General features: G+C 41.9%; 1 protein-coding gene across 1 annotated transcript in view; it reads left to right on the plus strand.

The window, feature by feature from the left end:
* piwil1 (piwi-like RNA-mediated gene silencing 1) overlaps nt 1-26,069 on the plus strand; it is a 50,276-nt gene extending 24,207 nt beyond the window's left edge. Inside the window, exons 15-21 of the mRNA XM_072587655.1 lie at nt 3,396-3,596; nt 4,967-5,070; nt 10,085-10,155; nt 20,642-20,792; nt 20,869-20,994; nt 21,088-21,235; nt 22,425-26,069. Of these exons, the coding sequence (XP_072443756.1) occupies nt 3,396-3,596; nt 4,967-5,070; nt 10,085-10,155; nt 20,642-20,792; nt 20,869-20,994; nt 21,088-21,235; nt 22,425-22,541 (918 nt within the window). The 3' untranslated portion in view covers nt 22,542-26,069. The remainder of the gene's footprint in view (nt 1-3,395; nt 3,597-4,966; nt 5,071-10,084; nt 10,156-20,641; nt 20,793-20,868; nt 20,995-21,087; nt 21,236-22,424) is intronic.
* Nucleotides 26,070-27,257: the final 1,188 nt, after the last annotated feature.

Below are 27,257 nucleotides of genomic sequence, written 5' to 3' on the forward strand. Positions count from 1 at the left end.
CTATTACATTTTCATCTATATGTTTACCCAATGACCATTTAAATGCCCTGAAAGTTGGCAAGTTTACCACAGTTGCAGGCAGGGCATTCCTCGTCCCTACTACTTGGACTAAAAAAACTACCTCTGACATCTGTCATATATCTATCACCCCTCTATTTGATGCTATGTCCCCTTGTGCTAGCAATTGCTATCTGAGCAAAAACACTGTCACTGTCCACCCTATCTAAACCTCTGATTATCTTATATGTCTCAATTGAGTCAACTCTCAACCACCTGCTCTCTAATGAAAACAGCCTCAAGTCCCTCAGCCTTTCCTCATATATGACCTTCTCTCCATACCAGGCAGCATCCTAGTAAATTGCCTCTGAACCCTTTCCAAAGCTTCCATATCTTTCCTATAATGCAGTGACCAGAATTGTACACAGTGCGGCCACACCAGAGTTTTGTACAGCTGCAACATAACCTCATCGCTCCGAAACTCACTCCCTCGACCAATAAAAGCTAACATGCCATATGCCGCCTTAACAACCCTATCAACCTAGGTTGCAACTTTCAGGGATCAATGTACATGGACACAGATCTCTCTGCTCATCCACACTACCAAGAATCTTACCATTACCCCTGTACTGTTTATTCATGTTGCTCCTTCCAAAGTGAATCACCTCACACTTTTCCACACTAAACTCCATTTGCCATCTCTTAGCCCATCTCTGCAGCTTATCTATGTCCCTCTGAAACGTGCAACATCCTTCAGCACTGTCTACAATTCCACTGACCTTCGTGTCATTGGCAAATTTACTAACCCATCCTTCTACATCCACATCCAGGTCATTTATAAAAATCACCAACAGCAGTGGACCCGAAACATCCTTGCGGTACACTGCCAGTAACTGAACTCCAAGATGAATGTTTCCCATCAACCAGCCACTCTGTCTTTTTTCAACTAGCCAATTTCTGATCTGACCTGCTAAATCACCCTCCATCCCATGCCTCTGTAATTTGTGCAATAGCCTACCATGGGGAACCTTATCAAACGCTTTAATGAAATCCATATATACCACGTCAACCGCTTTACCCTCATCCACCTGTTTGATCACTGTCTCAAAAAAACTCAAGTTTATGAGGCATGACCTACCCTTTTCAAAACCACGCTGACTATCCCTAATCAAATTATTTCTCTCTAAGTTATTATAAATCCTATTTCTTAACCTTTTCCAACTTTTTTTAACCCACAACCGAAGTAAGGTTCACTGGTCTATAATTACCAAGGTTGTCTCTACTCCCTTGAACAAGGGGACAACACTGGGTATCCTCCAGTCTTCTGGCACTATTCCTGTAGATAGTGATGACATAAAGATCAAAGCCAAGGACACTGCAATCTCTTCCCTGGCTTCCAGTAGAATCCAAAGATAAAGTTCATCCAGCCCAGGAGACTTAACTATTTCACACTTTCCAGAATTGCTAACAACACCTCCTTGTGAGCCTCAATCCCGTCTAGTCTGGTAGTCTGTATCTCCGTATTCTCCTCGACAACATTGTTTTTCTTTTCCCCAGTGTGAATACTGACAAAAAAAATTATTTAGAGCTTCCTCTATCTCCTCTGACTCCATGTACAACTTCCCACTGCTGTCCTTGACTGGCCCTAATCTTACTCTAGTCATTCTGAAATAAAATATATACTTTTAGAAAGCTTTAGGGTTTTCCTTGATCCTATCTGCTAATGACTTCTCATGTCCCCTCCTGGCTCCTTTTTTAGTTCTCTTTTTAGGTCTTTCCTGATTAGGTTGCAACTCTCAAGCACCCTAACTGAGCTTTCGCATCTCCTCCTAACATAAGCCATCGCCTTCCTCTTGAAAAGAGATGCAACTTCTTTAGTAAACCACAGCTTCCCTCGCTTGACCACTTCCCTGCCTGACAGGTACATACTTATCAAGGTCATGCAGTAGCTGTTCCTTGAATAAGCTCCACATTCCAATTTTGACCATCCCCTGTAGTTTCCTTCCCTATCCTATGCGTCCTAAATCTTGCTTATTTGCATCATAATTGCCTTTCCCTCAATTATAACTCTTGTACTGAGGTATATACCTATCCCTTTCCATCGCAAAACTAAACATAACTGAATTGTGGTCCCTATCACCAAAGTGCTCACCTATCTCCAAATCTAACACCTGGCCAGGTCCATTACCCAGTACCAAATCCAATGTGGCCTCACCCCTTGTTAGCCTGTCTACATACTGTGTCAGGAAACCCTTCTGTGCATGCTGGACAAAAACTGACTCATCTAAAGTACTTGAACTATAGTATTCCCAGTCAATATTGGGGAAATTAACGTCTCCCATTACAACTATCCTATTACCCTGGCTGTTATCCAGAACTATCTTTGCAATCCTTTAGTCTACATCCCTGGAACTATTTGGAGGCCTGTAGAAAACTCCCAACCAGGTGACCTCTCCTTTCTTGTTTCAAACTTCAGCCCATACTACCTCCTAGACGAGTCCTCAAATGTCCTTTCTGTTACCTTAATACTGTCCTTGACTAACAATTCCACACCTTTACCATCTTCTCTGTTCTCACTGAAACATCTAAATTCCGGAGCTGGCAATAACCATTCCTCTCCCTGCTCTATCTGTGTCTCTGAAATGGCCACAACATCGAAGTCCCAAGTACAACCAGTGCTGCAAGTTCTCCGACCTTATTCTGGATGCTCTTGGCGTTGAAGTGGACACACTTCAGACCATCTTTCTGCTTGTTGTGCACTCGTTGACCTTGAAACCATGTTTCTGACCTCGCAACTGTCAATCTACTGGACACTGGAACTACAGTTTAGGTTCCCCCCCCACCCCCCCTGTTGAATTAGTTAAACCCTCCTGAATAGCATTAGCAAATTTCACCCCTCTAGTTTAGGTGTAGACCATCCTGTTTGCAGAGGTGCCACCTACCCCAGAAAGAGTCGCAATTATCCAGGAACCCAAAACCCACCCTCCTGCACCATCCTTGTAGCCGCGTGTTCAGTTCCTCTCTCCCTATTCTTCACCTCGCCAGCATGTAGCACGGACTCCAAACCAGAGATAATAACTCTCTATTTGTTCTAGCCCTAAGCTTCAGCCCTAAGCTTCCACCCTAGCTCCCTGAATTTCTGCTTTAAATCCCCACCCTTTTTCCTACCTATGTGGACCATGACTTGGGGCTGCTCCCCCACCCCCTCAAACACGATCAGAGACATCATGAAACCTGGCACTTGGGAGGCAACACGCCAACTGTGAGTCTCTCTCATTCCCACAGAATCTCCTATCTGTCCTCTAATGGATCCATTGCAATGATAGTCTTGAATGAAGTAAAATGAAGTATGTTAAAGTGGTAATTCTGTTTTCAAATTGCATTCTTTTGCTCACCAGGTTGTGTGTGTCCTTCCTTCTAATCGCAAAGACAAATATGATACCATCAAGAAATACTTGTGTGTTGAATGCCCAACCCCAAGTCAGTGTGTAGTTGCTCGCACCTTAAGTAAGCCGCAAGCATTGATGGCTATTGCAACAAAAATTGCATTACAAATAAACTGTAAAATGGGTGGTGAACTGTGGAGTGTCGAGATACCAGTAAGTATTTGCACTTTATTAGAACTCTCCATGCTTTTTGTATCACAAAATGGTGTATTACTTTAGCAGTTTTTTGCTAATTAAGTAAATCAGACTATAGTCTTTGATATTAAAGACTGGTTAGTTGTATTACAGCAAAAGAGACCAATGTTGTTTCATGTTTCCTGGATTGTGGATTTAAACATCCATCAAACCAAGAATGCAGTAACAAATCAGCTGTCCATAGTCTTGCAAGGCAAAATGGTGATGCTGAATTGGAAGGCCTTATGGTTTTGGTGCTAACCTAGCTATCGGAGATAGTCGGTTCAAATCCAAATCTGACTTTGTAAACACCTTTTAATTGAATGTAGTTTCCTGATCTTTATATCTGGAAAAATTAGATGAAAGCTGCTAGTCTGTTGTAGAAGCACCATTGGTTCATTGATGGCCTTCAAAGCAGTGAGGAGAATGTGAGGACTGCAGATGCTGGAGATCAGAGCTGAAAGATCCTGAAGAAGGGCTCATGCCTGAAACGTCGATTCTCCTGCTCCTTGGATGCTACCTGACCTCCTGTGCTTTTCCAGCAACACATTTTCAGCTCTTCAAAGCAATGAACCTATCTTTTTCGTTGGGCCAGACCCACATGCAAACTTAGTCCTGCACTGGTTGATTTTTAAAGATCTGCCAGAGTTGTCCACATGCTAAAGAATAATTTACTTCTTCCCTTCGCTAAATCAAACCTGTATAATAGGAACATGGTGAAATGAGGTATTGGTATTTGAGTGCTTTGTCCATTAGGGATTAGAGTATATATTACTCCTGTATAAGTACCTAATTGACTATATTGTAAGTGCAAATTCATGCCTCTTTGTTCCTCGCATTTTGGACTGGCGAGATCTTTTCCTTAAGTCCTTGAAATGAGGTAAAGTTTGGGTCATTAGTCAAAGAACCGGCTCTTAGCTTGTTATTTGAAAGCAATTCACAGACACATAGTATTCCAGTGCAGGAGGAGGCTGTTTGGCCCATCGTGCCTGCACCAGCTTGTTAAATGAGCATCACTTGAGTTAGGACCACTTCTGGATTTGACACCAGTCATTCTTGCTTGTTGATCTCAAGTTGTTCAAAGAGCATCAAAACTTGGTGATTCAATTGCTTGGAGCATACCACATGCAAATAGGATGGTCTGTTTGATTTTAAGTAAAAATAACTGTATAATAGGAAAGTTTGTGAAGAGTCTATAATAGTCTCCTTTTGTTTTTAAAAAAACAGTGGAATCTTTGGTACGGAAGTTAATTTCCCTTGTGGATTTGGGAAGATGCTCTGGTGTCAACTGATTTGGACTTGATTGCATTCTAAAGTATGGGTGACTTAATGTGGTGAATGTTTTACAGCTCAAACAGCTCATGGTGGTTGGCATAGATTGTTACCATGATAATGCTGCTGGGAGGAAGTCCATTGCAGGATTTGTAGCCAGTATTAATCAGTCAATAACAAGGTAAGTTCCAAGTGGAAGGTATCTTTAGAACACTGTTTTTTAAATTTATCCTAATTAATTACAATGAAAGCATATCCCTTCTCCATATAAAGTTGACATTTCTTCCTTAATGTTTGCATTGAAATCAGTTTAAACATGTGGGGTTTTGGGGAAGCTGGAAAGTATGAATATACAACACAAATCAAACCTCAAGGTGAAAATTGTTTTTTTTTCTTTCAGACTTTTTTCCTTTTCTCCAACCCCACTTCAGACTTCCCTATTTCAGCTTTATACAAACTCTGCAGTTAATAACTTAGCACTTCAGTTAGAATGAAATGAAATAGATTATGGCATTTCTTTGTCATTCACTTGTGGGGTTTGAGCATTGTTGGCTGGGCCAGCATTTATTGCCCTTACCAGTTGCCCTTTAAGATGCTAGTGAGATTCCTTCTTGAATCGTCTGAGATTAGGGAGGGAATTCCAGGATTTTGACCTGGTGATGTATTTCTAAGACAGGATTGGGGAGGAACTTAGAAGGGGTGGTGTTCCCTTGTATCTGCTGCTCTTGTCCTTTTAGCTGGCACTGGTTTAGAAGGAGCTATCTAAGCAGCTTTAGTGAGTTACTGCAGCACAACTTGTACACAGTGTTACTCCTGAGAGTCAGTGATTGTAAGAGTGGATGCTTACAGATGTAGTGCCAACCAAGTGGGCTATATTTTGTTCTGGATAGTGTCAAGCTGCTTGTGTTGTTGGGGCTGGACTCGTTCAGGCACACCCCTGACTTGTGCCTTTTAAGTTCATGAGATAGTAATAATAAGTTGTAGATAGTGGACAGGCTTTGGGGAGTAAGGAGGTGAGTTACTTGTTGCAGTATTCCTAGCCTCTGAACTGCTCTTATAGCCACTCAGTTTGTGGTGAGTCCAGTTGAGCGTCTGGTCAATGGGAACCTTCAGGATGTTGAGAATGGAGGATTCAGTGTCCATCTTCTTATGTGCCAGGTATGACTCCAAGCAGTGGAGAGTTTGTCCCTGATACCCATCGATTCCAGTTCAGCTCGGGCTCCTTGGTTATCAAGGTGTTTCCTCACCTCCCCTCTGCAATTCAAGTCTTTTGTTCATACAAAGAACAAAAAGAACAAGGAAAATTTACAATCCAGGAACAGGCCCTTTGGCCCTCCAAGCCTGAACCAATCCAAATCCACCTTCTAAACCTGTCGCCCAATTCCTAAGCCTCTGTTTCCCTGTGCTCCCCATCTATTCATGCACCTGTCCAGACGCATCTTAAATGAAACTACCATGCCTGCCTCTACTACCTCTGCTGGCAAAGCGTTCCAGGCACCTACCACCCTCTGTTTAAAATACTTGCATGTATCCCTCTTAAACTTTTCACCTCTCTCACCTTGAAAGCATGACCTCTAGTTATTGAATCCTTCACCCTGGGAAAAAGCTTATCTCTATCTACCCTGTCTATACCCTTCATGATTTTGTAGACCTCAATCAGGTCCCCCCTCAATCTCCTTTTTTTTTCTAATGAAAACAATCCCAACCTATACAATCTCTCTTCATAGCTAGCACATTCCATACCTGGCAACATCCCCGTAAACCTTCTCTGCACCCTCTCCATTTGGTAATGTGGCGACCAGAACTGTACAGTGTCCTAAATGCGGCCAAACCAAAGTAGTGTACAATTTTAACATGTCCTGCCAGCTCTTATACTCACTACCCCGTCCAATGAAGGCAAGCATACCATGTGCTGCCTTGACCACCCTATCCACCGGTGCTACAACCTTTCGGGTACAATGGACCTGAACTTCCAGAACACTCTGCTCATCAACTTTTCCCAAGGCTCTTCCGTTTACTGTATAATTCGCTTGAGAATTAGACTTTCCAAAATGTATCACCTCACATTTGCCTGGATTGAACTCCATCTGCCACTTCTCTGCCTAACTCTCCAGTCTATCTATATTCTCCTGTATTCTTTGACAGTCCCCTATGCTTTCTGCTACTCCACCAATCTTCATGTCAGCTGCAAAATTGCTGATCAGACCAACAGTGCCCTCTTCCAGGTCCTTTATGTATATCACAAACAACACTGGCTCCAGCACTGACCCCTGTGGAACACCACCAGTCACCTTTCTCCATTTCAAGAAACTTCCTTCATTGATCTTGGTCACTCAAAGAACTCTTGGTGAGGTACGAGCTCCCCCACACACAACCATGTTGCCTATCACTGATGAGCTCTTTCTTTTCCAAATATAAATAGATGTTATCCCTCGGTACCTTCTCCACAACTTTCCCACCATTGATGTCAGGCTCACTGATCTGTAGTTACTCGGAATATCCCTACTACCCTTCTTGTACAGGGGCACAACATGAACAACCCTCCAATCTTCCAGCGCCTCACCTGTGTTTAAGGATGCCACAAAGATATCTGTCAGGGCCCCAGCTATTTCCCCTCTCGCCTCCCTCAGCAATTTGGGATAGGTCCCATCTCGTCCTGGGGATATGTCCACCTTAGTAACCTCTAGCCTACCCAACGCATCTTCCCTACTTATGTCAACGTGATCCAGAGTAATCAAACTTCTATCACTAATCTCAACATTCATCATGTCTCTGTCCTCAGTGAACACTGATGCAAAGTATTCATTCAGAGTCTCACCCATTCTCTCGGGTTCGACACACAGCCTTCCTTTCCTATCCTTTAGTGGACCAATCCTTTCTCTAGTTACCCGCTTGCTGTTTATATAAGATTGAAAAGGCTTTGGGGTTCTCCTTAATTCTGCTCGCTAAAGCTATTTCATGACCCCTTTTAGCCCACTTAATTCCTCATTTAAGACTTGTCCTACTCTCCTGATTATTCCTCCAGGGCCCATTCTGTTCTTAGCTGCTTGGACCTTATCTGCGCTTCCCTTTTTCTCTTGGCTAGTCGGACGATTTCTCCTGTCATCCACTGTTCATGAATCTTGCCTTTCCTATCCTTTTGCTTTCAGCAGGTCATGCCAATGTTTGAACCAAGGCTGTAATGAGGTCAGGAGCTAGGTGTCACTGACCAAGTTATTGCTGAACAGGAGTGGCTTGATAGCACTATTGATGACTCTTTCCATCTCACTACCTATGATTTGAGAATAGAGCATTGTGGCGGTAATTGGTCAGGTTGGATTTCTCCTTTTTTTTTATGTACAGGACATACCTGTGGAATTTTCCACATAGTTAGGTGCCAGTGTTATAACTGCACTGGAACAGCTTGGCCAAGGGAGTGGCAAGTTCTGGAGCACTGGTCTTCAGTGCTAATTGCCAGAATGTTGCCAGGGCCCATAGCCTTTGCAGTATCCAGTGTCTCCAGCTATTTGTTGATACCACATGGTATCGACTTGGCTGAAGACTGGTATCTGTATGCTAGGGACCACAGGAGGAGGCTGAGATGGATCATCCTCTCAGTTTCTGGATTAATAATCTAGCGATAATATCACTAGGCCATCACCTCCCATCTGACCTGATGCTTTCAGGTGGCGCACCTTATGTACTGCAACCTCTAAACCAAGGAGTGGCAGATGGAGTTTAATTTAGATAAATGTGAGGTGCTGCATTTTGGAAAGGCAAATCAGGGCAGGATGTATGTGCCCTAATGGTAAGGTCCTGAGGAGTGTTTCTGAACAAAGAGACCTTCAGGCGCAGGTTCATAGTTCCTTAAAAGTGGAATCACAGGTCGGCTGGATTGTGAAGATGATATTTGGTACGCTTGCCTTTATTGGTCAGTGCATTGAGTATAGGAATCGGGAGGTCACATTGTGGTTGTACAGGACATTGGTTAGGCCAGTTTTGAAATGCTGTGTTTAATTCTAGTCTCCCAGCCATGGGCAAGATGTTGTGAACCCTAAAAGGGTTCAGCAAAGATGTGCAAGGATGTTGCCAGGGTTGGAAGGTTTGAATTGTAGGAGAGGCTTCATATCCTGGGGCTATTTCCCTCGAGCATCGAAGGCTGAGGGATGACCTTTTATAGAAGTTCATAAAATCATGGGCATAAATAGGGTGAACTGTCAGTGTCTTTTCTCTTGGTGGGGGGGGGAAGAGTCCAAAACTAGAGGGCATAGGTTTAAGATAAGAGGTGAAAGATTTAAAAGGGACCTAAGGGTCAACTTGCTCACGCAGAGGGTGGTGCATGTATGAAACAAGCTACCAGAGTTAGTGGTCAAGCTGGTTACAATTACAACATTTTAAAAGGAATCAGAATAGATACATTTAAATAAGAGAGGTTTAGAGGGATATAGGCCAAATGCTAGCAATAAGACTAGCTTAATTTAGGACATCTGGTCAGCATGGATGAGTTGAACCAATGAATTGGTTTCCATACTGTACATCTGACTCTAAATCCTCTGTTAAATATGCTATGTTCTGAAGGTTGGTTGATGAAGTAAGCAGTTAGTACATAAACAATCATGCAGTTTTTAATCTGATGTTTTTAGTGTTTAGTTCTAAGGTTGTGATTTCTTACAAATGGTCTCGTCTGTTCAGCAAGTTATTTTGACTATGGCACATGATTTGTTCATTTCAGGGTCTTTGGCAGTTTGAAATAAAAGTTTCTTTGGAGTTGGCCTAGTTGCAAACAGCATTCTTGGTTGGCATAGCAACCAAAATCTGAAATGTTGTGAGGTTGCAGAAATGCTGATGGAGTTTAGCTCTGTTCTCCTGTACTGAGCAGAATTTTCTACACTGGAATAAAATGATGTCAGTTTGACTGACTTGTCGATTAGTCAACACTTAAAAGCTAGAAATTAAACTAAAGGAAAATCTTGAGCTTTTAGTAGGAAGTAGTATGCTGTATGCATACAATTTGAAGAAATGATGCAGCAGAGTTTAACTGGAATATTTGCTTTACATAGTTTAGGAGATTTTTATTTTAATTTTGTTTTTTTTATCCTCTACACACACATTGCTAAATATGAATTTAAATGTCAATCTTGTGTGAAGGATTGCATCACCAACTTTTCACATAATAAAATTGAAGAATAATAACTAATGTGGTGGTCTTTGACCAGGTGGTTTTCTCGCTGCATCTTGCAAGAGCGTGGACAAGAACTTGTAGATGGATTAAAAGTTTGTTTACAAGGTAGGTAGATGCTTGAATTGAATAAAGATGTTCTATACTTAAAAACATTCCATGTGTAAGTGTATTACCAGCTGATGGTAATGCAGGACATCACATCCCCAGGATGAAACCTGGCTTAATAAACCATCTATTGTTTCTGCAGTTTTTTTTTAAAGAGTCTGATAGTCATTAAATATTTTTTCCAAGAGGCTGCCAATTTACTTTGAGGAAAAGAACATCAAAGGTTATTACATGCAAGGAAAGCAAAACCATCAACAATTCTATACTGTATAAGAGCTATTTGAGACAGTTTTCTTTCATGCATCAAAAAACTAAGTATTCTCAAGTTGACAGGCACTCAGACATCCATGAAGGGTCACCATATTTCCCACTTTAAAGTTCCTTAATCAGTGGGCACAACTACGCTTAGCTAATCTGTGCATTCACTCTGCTGTCGTCTTTGAGACCATTAAAGAAACAGTTAACCCTGATTACTTACTCCTTTTAACAAGCATTCTTTTAGGCTCATGCATTCAACAGCCTTATAGTATACTTCATTTCTGGCACCTTTTTTTTTAAAGCCCGGATATTGAGACAATGATAGTGAAGCTTGGTATTCATCATTGTTGCTCCTTTTTAAAGCAAATGTGTGTCTGCATGTGAGCAGTTGAGTGCAGAAATTAAGCTGATGCTGCTGTTAGTAGAACATAGAAAAGTACAGCACAGAACAGGCCCTTTGGCCCACGATGTTGTCGAGATTTAATCCTAATGTAAAATATAGTAACTTAACCTATGCACCCCTCAACTCACTGCTATCCATGTGACTGTCCAGTAGTTGCTTAACTGTCCCCAGTGACTCCGCTTCCTCCTCCACCGCTGGCAACACATTCCATGCATTCACAACTCTGCACAAAGAACCTACCTCTAACGTCTCCTTTATACCTTCCTTCTAATATCTTCAAACTATGACCCCTCGTGCCAGTCCATCCTGCCCTGGGGAAAAGTCTCTGGCTATTGAGTCTATCTATTCGTCTCATTATTTTGTGCACCTCGATCAGGTCTCCTCTCTTCCCCCTCCTCTCCAGAGAGAAAAGTCCAAGCTTATTCAACCTTTCTTTATAAGATAAGCCCTCCAGTCCAGGCGGCATGCTGGTAAACCTTCTTTGCACCCTCTCCAAAGCCCCTCTTTCCTATAGTAGGGCGATCAGAGCTGGACGCAATATTCCAAGTGTGGTCTCACCAAGGACTTGCAGAGCTGCAGTACAACCTCGTGGCTCTTGAACTCGATTCCCCCTGTTAATGAAAGCCAAAACACCATATGCTTTCTGAACAACCCTACCCACTTGGGTGGCAACTTTGAGGGATCTATGTACTTGCACACCCAGGTCCCTCTGTTCCTCCACACTGCTAAGAATCCTGTATTTAATCCTATATTCAGCAGTTGAGTTAGACCTTCAGGAGCAGCCTGAAGTCGTGGTCCATATTGGCACCAATGACATAGGTAGGAGGAGTGCTGAGGATGTTAGACAGGCTTTTAGGGAGCTAGGTTGGAAGCTCAGAGTTAGAACGAACAGAGTTGTTGTCTCTGGTTTGTTACCCGTGCCACGTGATAGAGAGTCGAGGAATAGGGAGAGAGAACAGTTAAATGCGTGGCTACAGGGATGGTGCAGGAGGGAGGGATTTCGGTACTTGGATAACTGGGGTTCTTTCTGGGGAAGGTGGGACCTCTATAAACAGGATGGTCTGCACCTGAACCTGAGGGGCACCAGTATCCTTGGGGGGAGGTTTGCTAGTGCTCTTGGGGGGGGGGGGGGGGGTTTAAACTAACTCTGCAGGGGCATGGGAACCCAGACTGTAGCTTTAGGGTGCAGGACCTGGAGTGTAGGGAGGTTAGGAATATGGCATCAATCTTAAAGGAGGGTGCCTGTAAACAGAAGAGTGGCTTGAAGTGTGTATACTTTAATGCCAGAAGTATACGAAATAAGGTAGGTGAACTTGCAGCGTGGGTTGGTACCTGGGACTTCGATGTTGTGGCTATTACGGAGACATGGCTAGATCAGGGACAGGATTGGCTGTTGCAGGTTCCAGGGTTTAAGTGTTTTAGTAGGGTCAGAGGTGGGGGTAAAAGAGGGGGGGGTGTGGCTTTGCTTGTCAAAGATAGTATTACAGCGGTGGAAAGGAAGATGGACGAAGATTTGCCATCTGAGGTAGTTTGGGTTGAGGTTAGGAATAGGAGAGGTGAGGTCACCCTATTAGGAGTCTTTTACAGGCCTCCTAATAGTCCTAGAATCGTTGAAGAAAGGACTGCGAAGATGATTCAGGAGAAGTGACAGTAATAGGGTGGTTGTTATGGGGGTCTTTAACTTTCCTGATATTGATTGGGAAAGCTATAGCTCAAGTTCGTTAGATGGGTCAGTGTTTGTGCAATGTGTGCAGGAGAGTTTCCTGACACAATATGTAGATAAGCCAACAAGAGGTGAGGCCATACTGGATTTGGTTCTGGGTAACGAACCAGGCCAGGTATTAGAACTAGAGGTAGGTGAGCACTTTGGGGACAGTGACCACAATTCGGTGATTTTTACTCTAGTGATGGAGAGGGATAAGTGTGTACTACAGGGCAAGAGTTATAGCTGGGGGCAGGGAAATTATGATGCGGTGAGGCATGACTTAGGATGTGTGGATTGGAAAAGTAGATTCCAAGGCAAGAGCGTAATTGATATGTGGAACTTGTTCAAGGAGCAACTATTGAGTGTCCTTGATAAGTACGTACCTATCAGGCAGGGAGGAAAAGGTCGTGTGAGGGAGCCGTGGTTTAATAAGGAATTGGAATCCCTTGTTAAATGGAAGAGGGCGGCCTTTGTAAAGATGAGGTGTGAAGGTTCAATTGGGGCAATTGAGAGTTATAAGGTAGCCCGGAAGGACCTGAAGAGAGAGCTAAGAGCAGCAAGGAGGGGACATGAAAGGTCCTTAGTTGGTAGGATTAGGGAAAACCCTAAGGCTTTCTATAGGTATGTTAGGAATAAAAGAATGACTAGGGTAGGAATAGGTCCAATCAAGGATAGTAATGGGAAGTTGCGTGTGGAGGCTGAAGAGATTGGGGAGGCACTGAATGAATACTTTTCGTCAGTATTTACTCAGGAACAGGACATTGTTGTCGATATGAATACTGAGGCACGAATAAGTAGAATGGATGGCTTTGAGATATGTAGAGAAGAGGTGTTGGAAATTCTGGCAAGGGTGAAAATAGATAAGTCCCCTGGGCCTGATGGCATTTATCCTAGGATTCTCTGGGAAGCAAGGGAGGAGATTGCTGAGCCATTGGCCTTGATTTTTGTGTCCTCTTTGTCTACAGGAGTAGTGCCGGAGGACTGGAGGCTAGCAAACGTGGTTCCCTTGTTCAAGAAGGGGAGTAGGGATAATCCTAGTAACTATAGGCCAGTGAGTCTCACTTCTGTTGTGGGCAAAGTCTTAGAGAGAATTGTAAGGGATAGGATTTATGCACATCTGGATAAGAATAATGTGATCAAGGATAGTCAGCATGGTTTTGTGAAGGGCAGGTCGTGCCTCACAAACCTTATTGAATTCTTTGAGAAGGTGACTAAGGAGGTAGATGAGGGGAAAGTGGTAGATGTGGTATATTTTTGGATTTTAGTAAGGCGTTTGATAAGGTCCCCCATGGTAGGCTACTGCAGAAAATACAGAGATATGGCATTGAGGGTGAGTTGGAGGTTTGGATTAGGAATTGGCTGGCTGGAAGAAGACAGAGGGTAGTAGTTGATGGCAAAGGTTCATCTTGGAGTGCCATCACCAGCGGTGTTCCGCAAGGATCTGTTTTGGGACCATTTTGTCATTTTTATAAATGACCTGGAGGAAGGGTTAGAAGGTTGGGTGAGCAAGTTTGCGGATGATACGAAAGTCGGAGGAGTTGTAGACAGTGAGGAAGGATGTGGCAGGTTACAGCGGGATATAGAGAAGCTGCAGCGCTGGGCAGAAAGGTGGCAAATGGAGTTCAATGTAGCTAAGTGTGAGGTGATTCACTTTGGTAAGAGTAACAAAGAGATGGGGTACTGAGCTAATGGTCGGATACTTGGTAGTGTGGAAGAGCAGAGGGATCTTGGTGTCCATGTACACAGATCTCTGAAAGTTGCCACCCAGGTAAATAGTGCAGTGAAGAAGGCATATGGCGTACTGGCTTTTATTGGTAGAGGAATTGAGTTCCGGAGTCCTGAGGTCATGCTGCAGTTGTATAAGACTCTGGTGCGGCCGCATCTGGAATATTGTGTGCAGTTTTGGTCGCCATACTATAGGAAGGAAGTGGAGGCACTGGAACGGGTGCAGAGGAAGTTTACCAGGATGTTGCCTGGTATGGTAGGAAGATCCTATGAGGAAAGGCTGAGGCACTTGGGGTTGTTTTCATTGGAGAAAAGAAGGTTTAGGGGTGACTTGATAGAGGTGTACAAGATGATTAGGGGTTTAGATACGGTTGACCATGAGAACCTTTTTCCACGTATGGAGTCAGCTATTACAAGGGGGCATAGCTTTAAATTAAGGGGGGGGTAGATATAGGACTGATGTTAGGGGTAGGTTCTTCACTCAGCGAGTCGTAAGTTCATGGAATGCCCTGCCAGTAGCAGTGGTGGACTCTCCCTCTTTATGGGTATTTAAGCAGGCATTGGATAGGTATATGGAGGACAGTGGGTTAGTGTAGGTTAGGTAGGCTTTGATTGGCGCAACATCGAGGGCCGAAGGGCCTGTACTGCGCTGTATTCTTCTATGTTCCAAAGTGCATCACTTTGCATTTATCCAGGTTGAACTCCATTTGCCATTTTTCAGCCCAGTGCTGCAGCCTTTAGTAGCCCTCTATACTAACGACGACACCTCCAACCTTTGTGTCATCTGAAAATTTACTAACCCACCCCTCAATCTCCTCATCCAAGTCATTTCTAAAAACTACAAAGGGCAGAGGCCTAAGAACAGAGCCCTGCGGGTCACCACTCAACACTGACCCCAGGCAGAATACTTCCCATCTACAACCATTCTCTGCCTTCTGTCAGCCAGCCAATTCTGAATCCAGATCGCCAAATCTCCCTGGATCCCAAATGTCCTGACTTTATGAATGAGCCTACCATGGGGAACCTTATCAAATGTCTTGCTGAGGTCCATACACACCACATCCATTGCTCGACCTTCGTCGACTTGTCACCTCCTCAAAGAACTTAAGATTTGAGAGGCATGACCTGCCCATCACAAAGCCATGCTGACTGCCTTTAATTACACTGTGCTTTGCCAAATAGTCAAACATCCTATCCCTCAGAATTCTTTCCAAAGCTTTGCTGACTACAGACGTAAGACTGACTGGTCTGTAATTGCCAGGGTGTTCCCTATTCCCCTCCTTTAAAAGAGGAACAATATTTGCCTCCCACCAATCCTCCGGTACGACTCCTGTGGAGAGTGCGGAAGCAAAGATCTTCGCCAGCAGCTTAGCAACCTCCTTTCTCACGTCCTGAAGCGGCCTAGGATAAATCTGGTCTGGCCTGGGGACTTATCTATTTTAATATTTGCCAAAACTTCCAGCACATCAACTTCATCAAACTTGATCTGTGCAAGCCTGTATCCCAGCTCTTCAAAGTTCTCATTCACAACAAGGTCCCTTTCCTTAGTGAAAAGCAAGTAAAAAAAAAACTTATTTAGGGTAACAGCGAATTACTGCGGATACTGAAATCTGAAACCAAAAGAGAAAATGCTGGAAAATCTCAGCATGTCTGGCAGCATCTGAGAGAAAAGAGCTGACGTTTAGAGTCTAACTGACCCTTTGTCAAAATTTATTTATTCCCCTATCTGCTCAGACTCCACGCACAAGGTCCCTACGCTACGCCTGACCGGCCCTACCTTCTCCCTGATCATTCTCCTCTTATTCCTCATGTATGAATAAAATGCTTTTGGTTTCTCCCTAATCCCTCCTGCCAAGCCTTTTTCGTGCCCCCTCCTGGCTCTCCTGAGTCCATTTCCGAGCTCCTTTCTAGTACGCTTGTAATTCTCTAAAGCTGTGCTAGATCCTTGTTTCCCCCACCTTATGTAAACTGCCTCCTTCCTTTTGACGAGAAGCTCATCTGTTCTGGTCATCTAAGGTTCCTTAATCTTACCCCTTCTTACCTGTCTGAGGAACAAATTTGTGCATCACACTCAACAACTGCTCCTTAAAATAGTCTCTGCATGTCTGCTGTGCCCTTTCTGTGGAACAATTGCTTCCCATCTGTACTTCTCAACTTCTGCCTGATAGTTAATTGGGGAAAAGGAAATTATGATGCTACTTTCCCTCAGTAACTGCTCCTTTCTCTCTAAGGCTATGGTAAATGTGAGACAGTTGTGGTCACTGTCAAAGTGTTGTCCCACTGCGAGATCTGACATCTGTCCTGGCTCATTGCTGAGTGCCAAATCCAAAATGACCCCTCCCTTCGTCGGTCTGCCTGCATACTAAGGAAACCCTCCTGAACACACCTGACAAAAATGGCTCCATCCAAACCATCTGCACTAAGGAGATTCACTAACCTACCTACCTGCCACTCCACTTCCAAGGAACTATGAACCTGCACTCCATTGTTTCTTTGTTCAGCAACAGTTCCCAGAACCTTATTAAGTGTACAAGTCCTGCCCTGATTTGCCTTCCAAAATGCAGAATCTCCCATTTATGTAACTTAAACTCCATCTGCCACTTCTCAGTCCACTGGCCCACTTTTGTTTTAAGATTAAATTCGCTACAGTGTGGAAACAGACCCTGCAGCCCAACAAGTCCACACTGACCCTCCGAAGAGTAATCCACCCAGACTCATTTCCCTCTGACTGACTAATGCATTTCACACTATGGACAATTTAGCACGGCCAATTCACCTGACCTGCACGTCTTTGGAATGTGGGAGGAAACCAGAGTAGCTGAAGGAAACCCAAGCAGTCATGGGGAGAATGTGCAAACTCCACACAGTTGCTCGAGGCCAGAATTGAATCTGGGTGCCTGGTTGTGAGGAAGCAGTGGTAACCACTGAGCCACCCTGCCACCCCCCTGTTCAAGATTCTGTTGTTCTGAGATAACCTTCTTCACTGTCCACTTCACTTCCAATTTTGGTGTCCTCTGCAAACTTACTAACTATACTTCCTATGTTCACACCCAAATCATTTATATAAATGGCGAAAAGCACTAGAACTAAGACCGAACCTTGTGGCACACCATTGGTCACAGACCTCCAGTCTGTAAAGTAACCCTCCGACACCACCCTCTGTCTTTTACCTTTTGAGCCAGTTCTGTATCCAAACAGCTAATTCTCCTTGTATTCTGTGAGATCTAACCTTGCTAACCAGGCTCCAATGAGGAACCTTGTTGAATGCCTTACTGAAGTCCATATATATCATGTGCACCGCTCTGCCCTCATCAATCCTCTTCATTATTTCTTCAAAAAACTCATTCAAGTTTGTGAGACATGATTTCCCCCAAAGCCATGCTGACTATCCCTCATCAGATTTTGCCATTCCAAAAACATGTAAATCTTGTCTGTACAAATACATGTAAATACAAACCTTCTCAAAAAAAAAATCGTTAACATGTAAATCCTGTCCCTCAGGACCCCCTCCAACAACTTACCCACCACCGATGTCAGGTTTGCAAGTCTATAGTTCCCTGGCTTTTCCTTACCACCTTTCTTAAACAGTGGCACCATGTTAGCCAACCTCCAGTCTTCTGGCACCTCATCTGTGACTATCGATGATACAAATATCTCAGCAAGGGGCCCAGCAATAACTTCCCTAACTTCCCACAATTCTAGGGTACACCTGATTGGGTCCTGCAGATTTATTCACTTTTATGCGTTTTAAGACATCCAGCACCATCTCTGTAATATGGACATTTTAAGGTGCCACCATCTACTTCCTCACATTCTATGTCTTCCATGACCTCTTCCACAGTAAACAGTGATGCAACATACTTGTTTAGTATCTCCCCAAATGATTTGAGTTATTGATGCAAGGTTAAAAGGTTTTTGATTTATTTCATCATTTCTTATTAAGCAAAGCATCACGTTAGCAGATCTTAGTACAGATGACGAACCAAGAACATGGACTAAGTGGGAGAAAATTGCCTGCAAAGATCCAGTGATTCCATGTGTCCAAAGCTGTGCTGTCATCAAGTAGGGTTTGGTGTTCCAGTCTGCTCATATCACTAACTCAGTTTGGGGGATGGGGAGAAAACAGGTCTGGACATTACTAAATCCCTTCAGTAATTTTTCAAAAGGAACAACTGGGCACAGGTAGCAAAATACCAAAATTTTAAAAAGTGAAATGGTTATTATTTTATATTCAATGTTAAATTATTTCAACACCATTAATAAAGCACTTTAATGTTAATTATTGATTAGTGTTAAAATAGAATTACATCTTACTTAAGGGTACATAACTTTAGAATTTTAACACTAACAGTCTTGTAAATTATGCCAGATTGGTCATTTCTAATAGGTTTGGAGAAACCGCAACAGTACAGCTTCTAAAGCAGCCGAGAGGTGCGAGGGAGGAGCAAAAGAATTCTGGGAAGTTTTAAAGTGGGTGAGCTCTAAACCAGAGACCTTACACCATAGGGTCTCCTTCCAACTCACCACCTCCAACCTTACTAAGAGTCTGTAAACTAGTTAAGTTTTCAGATTTCTGTTTTTTCTTTTCTTCCCTTGTGTGGGCTATCAGTAGAGAGATATGGATGTTAGGGCAGTTGCATGTTCCTCCTGCAGAATGTCACAGGTGAGAGAAACTTCACATATCTCTGCTGACTACATCTGCGGGATGTGCACTCAACTCCAACTCCTCAAAAACAGTTAGGGAACTGGAGCTGGAGCAGGGTGAACTACAGATCATCCGGGAGGCTGGGGGGAAATTGAGAGGATGTACAGGGAGGTGGTCACTCCCCAGACACAGGGTAAGGAATCAAACCAAATTAATTCATTGAATCAAATGTTTATTTGGTGATAGTGGCCACAACTGTCTCACATTTAGCATAACCTTGGAGAGGGAAAGGAGCAGTTACAAAGGGAAGATATTTAATTGGGGAAAAAGAAATTATGACGCTATCAAACACAAGTTGGGAAGTACAGACTGGGAGCAATTGTTCCACAGAAAGGGCACAGCAGACATGTGGAGACTGTTTGTTTAAGGAGCAGTTGTTGCGAGTGATGCACAAAATTGTCCCTCTGAGACAGCTAAGAAGAGGGTAAGATTAAGGAACCTTGCATGAAGAGAATAGAGGAAATTCTCATCAAAAGGAAGAAGGCAGCTTACGCAAGGTGGAGGAGGCAAGGATCTAGCACAGCTTTAGAGGATTACAGGCTTGCTAGAAAGGAGCTTAGAAATGGACTGAGGAGAGCCAGGACAGGGCATGAAAAAGGCTTGGCAAGAAGGATTAGGGAGAACCCAAAGGCATTTTACTCGTACGTGAGGAATAAGAGAATGATCAGGGAGAAGGTAGGGCCGGTCAGGGATAGCGGAGGGAACTTGTACGTGGAATCTGAGCAGATAGGAGAAGCCCTAAATGAGTACCTTTTTTATTTCTGCTTCGGTTTTCACTGAGGAAAGGAACTTGTTGTAAATGAAAACTGAGAGGAGCTGGGATACAGTCTTGACCAGATCAAGATTGATGAGTTGATGTGCTAGAGATTTTGGAAAACATCAAGATTGGCAAGTCCTCAGGGCCAGACCAGATTTATCCTAGGCTGCTCTGGGAAGTGAGAAAGGAGGTTGCTAAGCCGCTGGCGAGGATATTTGCTTCCACACTCTCTCCCCAGGAGTCGTACCAGAGGATTGGAGGGAGGGGAATGTTGTTCCTCTTTTCAAGAATGGGAATAGGGAAATCCTTGGCAATTACAGACCAGTCAGTCTTACGTCTGTGGTCAGCAAAGTTTTGGAAAGAATTCTCAGGGATAGGATTTATGACTATTTGGAAAAGCATAGTGTGATTAAAGGCAGTCAGCATGGCTTTGTGAGGGGCAGGTCATGCCTCTCAAATCTTAAGTTCTAATCAAGTTGACGAAGGTCGAGCAGTGGGTGTGGTGTGTATGGAAGTGACAAGACAAGTCGACGAAGGTCAAGCAGTGGAGGCTGGTACAGTTACAACATTTTAAAGACATCTGGATGGGTATATGAATTGGAAGGGTTTCGAGGGATATGGGCCAAGTGCTGGCAAATGGGACTGGTATAGTTAGGATATATGGTTGGTATGGACAAGTTGGACTGAAGGGTCTGTTTCCATGCTGTACGTCTATTTGGATCATATGTTAGGCACAACATTTGATTTGCTTAAATGCAAATTTGTGGATTGTCCACAAGTAAAACTGTGCAATTTTGAAGTTCAGTCAATGTTTTTAGGTGATCTGGTGTTAACAGTAAGTTTGCTTAAATTTTCTTTGGGACAATTAAATGTATTCTACCTGTAAGTTAGTTAATTAATATTACTTCATTTGTTGAACTTTGATTTCCTCAGCTGCTTTGAAAACATGGCATGCTCACAATAAGTGCCTGCCTGGTCGTATCATTGTGTACCGTGATGGAGTTGGTGATGGACAGCTGAACACAGTCGTAAATTATGAGGTTCCACAGCTGCTAGATTGTTTGAAATACCTGACTGACTACAAGTGAGTTGTGCAAATTCTAAAACTCTCAAGTACAATTTTTATCTGTTGGTACCTCTAACAAGTGTTTCTTTTTCAGTCCAAAGCTGTCAGTAATTGTTGTAAAGAAGCGTGTTAATGCAAGGTTTTTTTCACAAGCTGGTGGAAGATTACAGAATCCACCTCCTGGCACTGTCATTGACACAGATGTCACACGACCAGAATGGTAAAGTATTGTTAAACGTTTTGAGCATAATTTTTGAGTCGCTTATTGGATTTTAAACATTTGACTCTTAACTGTCTGCTTTTCTTGGGTCAGGTATGACTTCTATATAGTCAGTCAGTCAGTGAGGGTTGGTACAGTTACACCGACACACTACAATGTAGTGTATGACAGCAGCAACTTGAAACCAGATTACATGCAGCGACTAACCTACAAGCTGTGCCACATGTATTACAATTGGCCGGTGAGTGAGATAATCTCCTCTTTCATTTAATAGAACTGATCATGCTGGAGGCTTGGCTCTTCCAACGTTTTCAAAGTAGTTCTACCTTAAATCTAAATTAAATGCTGTTCAATCTTCCAACTACCAGATTTTTGAGGCTACTGTTCACCAAAGGGGGAGACACTACAAACTGAGTTTGAAACTGGACTGTCTGCTTATATTCTGCAAACCTTAACATCCATTTATCACAAAAGATTTGAATTGTAGTTTCTTGATGAACGTTTGAACATTGAGCCATGTATTTTAGTTTTGAACCCTGGTGTTGTCGTAATCATTCATTCATTCGACCCCTCAAATATCTTTAGCTGATGTTTGTTGAGAACATGTATGCAGTTAGAAGTTACTGGCAAGATCAAAGTTTTTTTTAGAAAATGTAAAAAGGAAAAGACAAGTTTTACATTCAAACTATATATTAAATTAATTCAGAAAAATTGGGCCAGAATATGTAGTTCGAAATTGAAATAGAAAGTAAATTTAAGGGTCTCTTAGACAGCTGTTTGTTTTATGTTTGAATAATATGCTGGGCAGAGTTCAGGCCAAGCATTGATTGTTTCTAATACTATCCCACTTAGACTGCTTTACACAAATGAACATTTCCTGAATGAATTTCAACATTGCTTTTCTTAATATAGTTGTTCAGCTAGAAAACTCCCAATTAGAATTATAGAATCATATCTTGAGTGGTTTCGAAAATTGGTTACATAGCTTATTAAATTTCTACTTACTTTGTCTTAACACATTTAATACAGGGATGATGAAAAATGTTGTCTTATTTGAAACTGTCTTACTCAAAAGTAGTCCAAGTTGAGTTTTTGAATATTTTTAAGGCAGAGGTAGATTTTTGACAAGTAGGTGGCTAAAGGGTTTTGGGTGCAGGGTAGGAATGCTTTCTAATCAGATCAGCCTGTGAAATCAAATGAGAGAGCAGGCTTGAGAGGCTGGGTGGCCTACTCCTAATTTGCATTAATTTTTAAACTCTCCCTTGAGGTGGTTATGAAGGGATGGGTGGCACTTTCTTGCACTTCAAAAAGTGAATGACTACGTTTCATAAAAATAAGTATTGACATCTCAAATACTGAATGTAACTTGGAAGTTTTGTGCTCACAAGGACCTAAAATGTTTGTAAATAAACTGTTTCTTTGTTTTTTAGGGTGTTATTCGTGTGCCTGCCCCCTGCCAGTATGCCCACAAGCTTGCATTCTTAGTGGGACAAAGTATTCATCGGGAACCCAGTCTGGCATTGGCAGACCGACTTTACTACCTGTGAATATAAAAACCATCATGTTTCCTGTAATGATTACTACTTTAAAAAAAACAACTGTATAAAATGAAGCATTTTCCAAACATGTATTTTCTAGACCAAGTAAACATTTAGATTTCTGGGTAGTTGTGTGAATGGAGAACAGCACCTATTCTTGTAATCAATCCAGCTGGATATTACTTTGTTTGCACACAGTCTCTCGCAATTTTCAAAACACCTGATGTTTTCTGCATCCACAAGCCAAGGCAAGAGTTCCTCAGGTGTCAAAAATTCAAAATGCATGACATGCCTTCTCCTCTTCCCAATGCTTTGTCTCAAATCCTTGAACAAGGTAAGTTCTCTGAATTAGGGCAACCAGTAGAATTACAGATGTTATTGAGCCCCAGGTTCATTGCATTCATGATACTAAAATAAATTCAAAGTACAACAGCTGCTGAAGAAACTCAGCAGGTGTGGTAGCATTTGTGGAGAGAAATAGAATGAATTTTTAAAAGTCTGGTTTGATGACCTTGGAGTCCATCCATTTTGACCCATTTTCTTGTCATCCCACACTCACCGTTGACTCTTCTCTGATACTGTCAGACCTGCTGAATTGCTTGTACCATTTTCTTTTTGTGCTATGATTTCAGGCTCTTTGCTTAATCCCCTTTCATTATTTCCTTTTTTATGCACAATCCCTGTGTTCCATATCCAAGTAATCATAGAATTTTATAGCATTGGAAAGCAGTCATTTGATCTGCCTTTATCCCCGCTGTCTGTATTTTAAAATCTTTATCAAAGCAAAGTGCTGTGGATGCTAGAGATCTGAAATCAAGACAAGATGCTGGAGAAACTCAGCAGATTTGGCGGTATCTGTGGAGAGAGAAAAAGCATTAACTTGGAGTCCAATTTGACTCCTCTTGGGCACCCTATCATTTTGTCCCATTTCCATGCCCTTCCCCAAAACCTGTAATATTTTAAAACTTTTGTTCATTTTTCTTTTTAAATGTTATGGATCTTGCTTACATTACTCTTGGGAGAGAAATTCCAAACACAATATGCTGTATTTGTGAATCTCTTCATACCTATGGTCCTGTGTTCTGTTTTTCAACATTCACTGGATGTGGGAATACCTGGTAAACCACCTTGAACTGCTACAATTTGTGTGGCGCACACAGTTCTATTCGATAAAGAGTTCCAGGATTCTCAGACACCTCTCCAGACTTTCTTTAAAAACGTGTTGAGTAATTAATGTGGCTTAACTAAAGTCTGGTACAAATTCAATATTTAAAGTAAACAATATATCACCCCAACATATAGGATTACAGAATCTTTGTTTTATATCAGCATTCCAGTTTAAAGATTTGTTCATCCACATGTTTAGCTCACTGCTGTTGACCATCTTGCTGCTTTGGGTAAACAGTAGGCTCCCACAAAGTGTATATGATCCTTCAATGCTTTTCAGTACATTACACAAACATCACTGCTGTTCCAGTTTTCACACCTATAATTATCCTTTTGTGCGATCCTAGATGGTCAATACCTACAAAATATTTGATCATGAAGCATGTGCAGCTGAGCCTGAGCCTGGTCCTGCCCTCTCCTGACCACCTTGTATGTCAATAGCAGGAGTCACCAAATAATTTGAGAACTCCAGGAAAATGTCACCCCCACACCATGTTCTAGTTGGTTGTGTGCCCTAGCTGAAATCAGTCACTTCAACACAGACTTCTGCAGTCTAATCTGGACTGTAAACTGCTGTGTCTTTCCCTGATCAGCCACTAATTTCAGTTTCAGGGTTAATTTTGGATCAGTTTTAAAGAGTAATGTCTTTTTTTTAATGCAAAGTTGGAGTGTCAGTACAAATATCATTTTTCCCCATCCTCTAGGTTTCTTTCTTTAGGTGAGTGCAGTAGTTTATTCAAGTTTAAGCCAAGATGAGGGTGGGGACAATATCCATTTGTGTCATCTGATGCCACTCCACATGCCATGAAATGATGTATAAATGCTGACTAGTGATCTTCCCTAATCAATGGGACGACCACTCGCCTGGCATTATGGGCAAGGGTCCCTTCTCCCCTCTCTCCATAATATAATGTATTGGATCCCAGATTTTTAAAAAAATCAAATACTGTTTTTAAGCGCAGTTTGTCAAGTTGAAGCTATGTCAGGATTACTTTGACATTTTGCAAACTATTACAATAAGCTGAGTTTACTGTATTAACAAGTATCTTGTCCAAGTGAGCATCATTTATTTACTGTAAGTAAATAATTCAGGTTTTCATTATAACTATGTTTTTGATCATTTTGAGTACCTGTGATCTGCTGATCCACTGACTTTTACTGGACATTGAATGTCAACATGAATTCAATGATCTAATTTGGTTATTTAAAATTGCATTTTGAAGTTTTTTTTAACAATTGTCAGTATTGGACAATTGAATTTGTCGGGATGCTAATTGCTGTTGATGTTTTTCTTTGAGAAACTTAATTTGTGTTCTTCCAAAGTCTGAGTATGTGGCAGGAACAGCCTACAGATTGTGAGCAAAATATTCACATTTCTGATTTTATTAATGTTGCAAGAGTTTAACATTGGCAGGACTGCGAACATACATTGTAGTATTGCATGTTTATCTTAGCAGGGTGGCAAAATTAAGAGCTTCACATCTTCAGATAAAATTGGTATTAGAATTTAGTTGACTCTATCAGCAGCCAAGAAATGAATAGATTTCTAGAAGGCAGATTCTGCAAACACCATGCATTGTAATAAATGTTGTGGTTTTAGTATACAAGAAACTATGGCCTAATGCAAATTAAAATGGACCCCAGTTTGCTAATACCTAAATGCTGATCTCTGGAATGATAAAAGACGTTTCTTGACTCTTATTTTGTTTGGTTCTTGTGCAAAAAAAGGTTTGAACTATATTTAGTTATTGGAAGTTTTGAATATCAACTAATCAACAGCATTAAAGTCCTGTCATGAATATTTACCAAATTCAGTGTTAAATGCACAAGATAGATTTGCACTTTTTTTAAAAGGAAAGTTGAAGTGTACCTGGAAAGGATCTACTGCTTCCTCTGGATTGTGTATGGCTTTATTTAGCTTGGTGAAAATATCTGTGCAAGATCTAGGGTGTAGATTACTTTCTGTGAGGGAACTCTACTATAAGTATCCTTGCTATATGTACTGTGTATGCTACCAACATGTCAGGTCCTTTAGCACTATTTGCACCTCTAACATGGTGAACTGCATTTTCTGTGGATGTGAATTATGACACTTGTCTAATGCTCAACTAAATAATTTTCTTCTTTTGGAACGTGGGCAGCATTGGTTGGGCCAACAGTATTTACCCAGTCCTAACTGCTCTGTGGATGATGAGCTGCCATCTGGAACCATTGCACTCCATATGATGTAGGTACACGCATGGTTCTCAGGAAAGGAGTTCGAGGAGTCTAATCTTTTTGCTGCATTCTTGGTTTATGCAGCTATAAACTTGCTTTGTATCATTTTGTTTTATTTCTATGTGCATTGGATCAATTCATAGCCAATTCAAAATAAAGGTGTTTGAGGTTTATGAATTGTGTAATATTTTTTCACACTTGAAAGTGTAATTATGCACCAGTTGAGCTTTGCTTGAATTAGGTCTCACTGCTTGAAGACCTGTTTTGCAGTTCAGACAACCATTTGGGGATTTGTGACCCTGTAATCATTTTGGTATCCACTATGTTGCTGATACAACCTTGTTCCTACCCTCTTTACACTCTATTTGATGCTTTGTTTGATTTATTAGTGAATGTTGTCTTTTGGTCCCCAGTTTTGGATTTCTTTACAAATGAAAATATTTGCATCTAATCTTTCAAACTGCTTCATAATTTTAAGACCTCTATCTGATCTCTCTTTGTCTATGTTCTAAGCTACAGTTCCAGCCTGTTCAATCTCTTCCCCCTCCCTCTCCTCCCCCTCCCTCTCCCTCATCCCAAATTGCACAGTGGGTTTTTTTCTGAAAATCAACAAGGAATTCATGGTCATCACTAGACTCTTCAGCTTTTAAAATTGAATTCAAATTACACCATCTGCAAATTCAGGCCTGCATTCCCTTGAACTTTATCTGGGTCTTTGGGTTAACAGTCCTGTGATTTAGTACATCATCTTGTTTGGAATGGAGTTGAGAGCACCAGATTCTTTTTAAAAGGAGAACAGACTGGTATTTGTTGAACAGGCCTACGAAAATAATTGCAGGTTAATTGTAGTTGTAAGATATTGCAGATGTTTCAGCACCAGGATATGTTGTGCTCAGGGAATGTAACTAGCTGGATGTGGTAATAGCCAAATAACAAGAGGCTGGTGCTGACCTTTTCACAATGTGGAAAAAGCAGAAACCATGGATCAAACTGGTTCTTTGGGCAGAATGCTGTGTTCTCGGAAGCTGCTGGATTTGGAGGCTGTTTTTTATGTTTAGTTTAAAATGTTGAATGTTCTGAGAGAGAATCCCAGTTCATAAGAAATGTGAATATTCATCAAACCTGCTGAAAGCTGCATTGGCTGGTGACTTCGGAATTTAAGCAACAACACATTGTTAAAAGATTCCAGTTAGAAGACTCAGTACTCATTGAAATGGTTATTGAACTAGAAGATTAAACTTTATTTATTTCTTAAAACTGAGAGGGAGTTGTGATTAGAGATTGGATTTAAATCATTAATTAGAATACCTTATTTAGCTTTGCTCTGCAAGAGTTACAGAA

Source organism: Chiloscyllium punctatum, chromosome 17 (assembly GCF_047496795.1).
Source record: "Chiloscyllium punctatum isolate Juve2018m chromosome 17, sChiPun1.3, whole genome shotgun sequence".
In the NCBI taxonomy this organism is placed as follows: Eukaryota; Metazoa; Chordata; class Chondrichthyes; order Orectolobiformes; family Hemiscylliidae; genus Chiloscyllium; species Chiloscyllium punctatum.